Raw genomic sequence first — 6,534 nt, forward strand, 5'->3', positions numbered from 1 at the left:
GCGCGTGTAAATTTAAAATACTTGGTTAGACTTGATTAGAGTTATGACTTGGATGTAGAATTTTATTTAATTTTTTATATGCTAAACTCTTGAACCGTTCCTGATAATTTTAAGAACTGAATTGGATTAAATGTTTGATTAAAAAGGTATGCGTAATGCAACGTTCCATGAATATATTTCAACATCAATGTCATCAAAATTGCAAGTTTATAAATTCGTGTAAAATTTCCTATGGGTCTAAAATGTAATTACCTCGGAGATATATTCATGTTTGGTTTATAACAAGCATTATAACTTCAATAATTAAAATATCGAGCTGTAATATTTTGTAGAAAAACATTATTGCAACTCAAAAAGTACCGGATAATAAGTTTGGGTTGAACTAGAAAAATACAGATCCCACTTCTCACACATGAATTTATGTCCTTTTTTCAACTCATCTTTGTTTGTCAACTGTCAAGTGCATTTTTCATAGGCATAAACTAGAGTTTAAAAATTTGATAGCCTGCGATCAATTTCTCCAAGTCTATAATAACATGTATTATATACTAGCAAAGGAACAAAAGAACATTGTCTATTTCCAGCGGTTGAAGCATATCGAATCCGCAAACCGGAAACTAGGATTATAATTAACTACTACTTTATCTACTAGGCACTGCAGCTTCCCCCCAAAAAGAAAATCAGTCGGGTCTACATCAAAATTCTCAGAGCTTCCTACTCCTAAACCTGATTTTGTGATTGATAGTTCATACCAGTGGATCTGAGAGATTGAGAAATATGAATCTTGATGTCAGCCAAAACATCTTTTTACACAAGTTGCAATTGCAGCTTCATGATTGCCAGAATTCTTCCATAAACAGCCAGTGATCCATTGTTAACTTCGGTAGCAAAAGCTCAAGGAGATGCCACTCTCATTTCTTCTCAAGAGTCAATGCTTCAGTCTTCAGCAGCACATTTGATCTTTATCTACATCATGTTCTTAACAAGTTGAATGGACGGCATCGAGGGACACTGAATGGACACTCTCAGTCATACACAAGCTCTCCTTGCTATGAAAAGTAGCTGCAATTGGACCGTTTTCATTGCCAGTGTGCAGGAAAGAGCCAGATCCATCCTTAGCTTCAATAATAATAAGGGAGGGGTCACCATCTTTCGGAATTTCTTTGTCAGTATTAATACCTCTACCAGCACATTTCATCTTGTCTACATGATGATCTAGACACATTGGATCCTGTGCTTCTCCGTTTGAAGATACTGATTTTACACTGTCCATCACTTCATAGGCTTCAATGACATGAGAAGAGGTCTCAGTTGGAGATTTTTCATGATCAGAGTTCTGTATGAATTCTGATCTGTTTTTGTCTTCAATAGTAAAGGAGGAGCCACCATCTTTTGAAATTTCTTTTTCCATGTTAGTACCGTCAGCAGATACAACCACATCTACATGATGTTCTTGACAAATTGGATGCAAGCTGTCATTGATATCATAGGAACTTTCATGTGGAGCATTTTTATCATCAGACTTCTGGAAACAGTCGGAGACATCCTTTATTTCAAAAGTACATGAGGAGCTTCCATCTTGTGACATTACTTCTTCAGCATTCACACGTCTATCAGCAGATAATATGACCATATCTGCATGATGGTCTTGAGAAATTGAATGCAATGATTCCATTTGCGGAAATACTGAGTCAATACTATCCATCGTAGGTAAGCCTTTCTGGATGTGGCAACTCTGGTCTTTGCAGGAAGCCAAAGAAGCCTTCAGGTTTTTTATGCTCTCCAGACACTTTGATCCATCTCCACCTGCAGCAGTCCCATCTCTTGCTCTCAGTCCTTCACCGCACACCAATCCCTTGTCATGACTACTCTTATCTTCAGAATGTGGTTGACCAATGTATTTTTGCCATTCAGAATATGACTCAATACTATCCATTGTAGGCAAGTCTTTCTGGATGTGGCAACTCTGGTCTTTGCAAGAAGCTGAAGAAGCGGTCAGGTTTTGAGTGTTCTCCAGACACTCTGATTGAACACTACCTGCAGCAGTCCGATCACTTGCTCTTACTCCTTCACCACACACAAATCCCTTGGCATGAGTACTAGCATCTACAGAACCAATGCACTTTTGGCCTTCAGCATCGGTTTTAAGGTTGTCCTCCATCTTGACCAAATCACAGCCATTTTGACACACATTATTTAAATTAGAACTTTGATGTGAAAATGGTGCTTGTACATTTTGAGACATTCTAAGATGAATGCCCCTGTTATCAGGAGTGGAATTCTTGTTGAAATTAGGTCGTATCAACTTCCTTCTCTTTGGCAGCTCAAGCACCACATTCTCAGCATTGGTGCTCTCATTGGAACTTTTGATCTCACTCTCATCATTAAATTTTCTAACTTTGCTACGGCGCTTGAAATCCACAACAGGTGTTTTATTGGTATTGCCCCCACTTGCAGCAGCAGTCAAATCCATACTTACGTCATTTGTCGAACGTTCAGAGCAATCCTTCTTGATGTTTGGGCTAATTTGAGTTTTATCCTTCAAACTACAATCTCTCTTCATCCTCGAGCTAATTATTGGGATTTTATCCTTTGAACTGCAATCACTCTTGACCCTGGAGCTACTGAATGGAGTTTTATCCTTTAAACTTTCAGCTATGTTGCGTTTAACTAATGGTGTTGCCTTTCTTTTCAGCATCCATTGATGATGGCTCTGATGAACCATTTCCATCACTTGATCAACTGAGGTGTCCATGCCATATCCCTCATATGATGCTTTGTTCCTTTTTTCTATTTTGTTAACATCCTGCATGAAAGTTAAGCGAGAAAACACACTATTTTTTTTCTTTGGATAACCAAAACTTCTATTTTGACAATCACCATAACATTCAGTATCATATTCATTAACTAATGAATCATCATATTGGACATGGAAATAACCCTCACTAGCCCAAGGAACATCAGGAATAAATGACTCATTATTCTTCTCCAGTGTCATCTCATGATCCAGATTTCCTCTAGATGACATGGGATGGACATCATCCCCCAAATATGATTTGCGATTTTGGAACAAAGAAAATATCTCATTTACTCTGTCACTTCCAATATCTGAAGGAGGAACAAGGGATGATGACGAGTTTAAGGAAGGAATATCATTGTGACCCTCATATACAACAGATTCTGCTGCAATCTGGTCAGCTTTCCTAGCAACATTGAAAGGCAAGCAGTCCCTGTCTCTACCATACAGACCATGATTTAGAAAGTCATAGCCAACATCGTGGCATCTATTCATATCATTCAATTCTGTAGGCATGAGACGTGTTTGATTACTCGAGGAATTCATTCCACAGTTGCTTGGAAGAGCACTCTCTAGTATTGAGTTCGGACCATTGTTAAATCTCACAGATGAAGACTGACTAAAATTTAAATCAGGATATTCTGGATCATACAGAAAGGTCCTCTTAGAACCCACATCTCCATGTGTTGCACATGAATCAACAGGTTGAATCTTATCAGAAGTTGGCCTAAATTGATTTTGAGCCAAAGAATTATGCTCTAAATGGGATGGTCTTGGAGTGTAATCTGGATCGTACAGAAAGGTGCTCTTAGAAACCGTACCTCCACGTGTTGCACGAGAATTGTAGAACGGTTGGTGGATTGGCTGAACTGTACCAGATGTAGGTCTCAGCTGATTTTGAATCAAAGAATTATGCTCTAACTCAGGCTTGCCATAAAAGTCTGTTGAATTGGCACTGGAATGATGTAAACCAGGATTATCATCTGAAAACGACATTCTCTGACCTGTCTGTCTCAATTCTTCACTTAACCTACTAGTCGTTGATACACCATCACCATTAACTCTAATTTTATCAGACAGACTTCTAGAGTATCCAGATGAGAGTGTTGGCCCACAATGCATATCCATATAATGTTCTTTCTCATGCGAAGCATACCCAAAATCATCGTGTGATGCCGTATAGTTGCCAATGTATCCACTTGAGGTGTCCACTGAGAATTCACCAGGTCTTCCTTGCTTATTTGCTGCACTGCCACTTGCATTAAATCTAAATTCAGCTTCTCCATAGTATTGTATAGAATCTCCTTGGAATTTATGTTGCATGACTGGTGACATGCTAGCACCCACACCTTGCCCATCATCTTTCACACACTCTATATGCATTCCACAATCAACAGATCTTCCAGATTTGCCCATTGGGTATGACTCTGATTTCAAGTATTTCATTCGAGATGATAATCTCTCAGGAATCTCTGGTTCTAGCCTTCTCATACTGAACAGATGTAGGAGTTCATGGACCTACACAACAGCACAAAAACCAGATTGATGTAAAATTTGCATTACAAAGAAAACTCACATTTCATTCAAAACTAATCATCTACAAAACAATAGCAAACCTGCTTTTCAGAAAGCCCAAAGTTGAACTTGTTGGCTGAAAAGTAGTTTTCTATGATTGCATACTTGAATACACTTTGTGAGAGTGGCTTACAATGCCATATTGGAATGAACTTAACCTACATAGTACATCAATAAGAAACTGAGACCACAAGTCCACAATATTACCCTAAGTAAGAAAATTGCACAAATGAAAATCAAATGAAAGGAATGTTTCACTGTAGTTTAAACTCAAAAAACGAGAAAAGGGAAGGATTCCATCTTTTTCTTTGACAGAAGAATTTGACTAGTACAGAGAGAAAGAGTACACAGATTCGAATTGCAATTGCAAGAACAAACAAGAGAAACTAAGGATGAAACAGAACACTCCAAACTCCGAAATCTGAAAGAGAAATTCACATCATAAAATCCCAAAATTCACACCAAATAGAAGTCAAATCAAATCCCACCAACTTATCTGAAAGGGGATGGATTCTTACCTGAGCAGGGAATTGAGTCCTCAACGAACTAAAGGCATTAGGCACGATATTCATACCACCATCACTGGCAGCCTTGAACACCCCATGAAGTTGTCTCTTCTCATATTCAAACAGAAACAGAATCATGCCAGCCTTAATCTGCTCTACAAAGTGGATTGCAGACGAAGGGAGACCGAAAAGTCCCTTCTTAAAACATTCCCTCTTCGTTGTACTATTTGACAAAAAGATCGCTCCATAATCCGGTAGCTTTCCAGCAGCATTGTTATGCTTATCATAGAACCCCATTGATAATTTGATATCTTTTACTACACAAAGCTATCACATTAGAAAATAAAAACAACGGAATGTATTGCAGAACTAAACATAAACACGAACAATATTCACCTTTCAAGCTTCAAACATTATACTCCGAAGTCACAACCAGTAACATATTTGTCAATAAACGCTAATATATATGAATAATTTGAATCCAGACACAAACCTAGGTCAACAACAGCTACAGTCCAGTACGATTACGCGATTAACCTAGATCAAAGAAACCTAACCTAAACATTGTTTTTACGCATGATTATTTGCTGTATATAAGCAATTATTTTTAAAAATTAAAATAAAATAAAATATATAATCGTTTTTTGAATTTTGTTAAATGAAAAAAAAATAACCTACTTCACAGAGTGATCGGAGCAGCAGAAAAAACTAGCGAACAAAATCGATGAATTGATAAGAAAAAATAGCACGAAGAAAAAAGCAAACAGCGCGAGGCAATGGATAAAAGAGCGTGTAGGTAGGACGTTGATTGATTGATTGATACGAAGAACAAAGGAGCGTGGAATGCGATGAGAAGAAGAAGAAGAAAAGTGAGAATGGGAATGAGAGAGAGGAAGAGAGCGTACCGATGGGGATGGGAATGGTGGCGGAGGGAGGGTTTGGTACTTTTGCCGCTTTGGAGAAAAGAGGAGGGAAGGGAACGTGACGTGATCGCGGCTTTTGCTGCGTCAAAAAACTAAAATGGCTGAACGGTGAACTCATAAAGATCATTAAATATGATTTCTTACGGGAGAGGGAGAATCAGAGAATAGATAAGATATAACAAAAAAAAGGTGATAGAGTAATTAAGACTGTTTGGAGGGCGCTTAACATTTTATTTTGTATTGGGTAAATATAAAGAACAGTAATTAACTAAATGGCTAAATCAGTTATTAAGAATTTTAAAAATAGATATTTTAGTCTTTAAAAAAATTAATATACAGATTAATTTTTAAGATTTTATTTTGACAGACAAATTAATTTTAATTTATTTTTTAGTAAAATAATTATCTAGTTTTCAAATATTTTTAAAGTGAATATTTTAGTTCTTAAAAAAATTAAAATATAGATCAATTTTTAACCCTTTTTTTTTAGACATAATAATAGTTTTTCGTCCAAAAAAATAAAATAAAATTATTATTATTATTAATTACACAATAATACTATACTATAAATTTTTGTATTTTCTAGACAAAAATAATAATAAATTTATTCATTAGATTTTATGTATGTATTTATAATATAAAAAATATGTATATATAGTCACTCAATAATAATAATAATAATAATAATAATAATAATAATAATCAATAAAATTATTAGAGATTGTTCTATAAG

The 6,534-nt window shown here is 36.1% G+C and overlaps 1 protein-coding gene across 2 annotated transcripts; it reads right to left on the reverse strand.

Moving 5' to 3' along the window:
• Positions 1-383: 383 nt before the first annotated feature.
• On the reverse strand, positions 384-5,927 carry LOC130976336 (uncharacterized). 2 transcript variants are annotated; one of them, XM_057901184.1, is made up of 4 exons: positions 5,784-5,927; positions 4,891-5,195; positions 4,414-4,530; positions 385-4,315 (listed from the first exon to the last, which is right to left on the reverse strand). In XM_057901184.1, exons 1-4 carry the CDS (start codon positions 5,917-5,919, stop codon positions 980-982), a joined length of 3,894 nt encoding a protein of 1,297 aa, XP_057757167.1. In that variant the 5' UTR covers positions 5,920-5,927; the 3' UTR covers positions 385-979. The 2 variants fall into 2 exon arrangements, with proteins under 2 accessions (XP_057757168.1, XP_057757167.1); XM_057901185.1 differs by lacking the exon at positions 4,414-4,530 and having other exon boundaries at positions 384-4,315.
• Positions 5,928-6,534: the final 607 nt, after the last annotated feature.

This window comes from Arachis stenosperma, chromosome 4, assembly GCF_014773155.1.
Source record: "Arachis stenosperma cultivar V10309 chromosome 4, arast.V10309.gnm1.PFL2, whole genome shotgun sequence".
Lineage (NCBI taxonomy): Eukaryota > Viridiplantae > Streptophyta > Magnoliopsida > Fabales > Fabaceae > Arachis > Arachis stenosperma.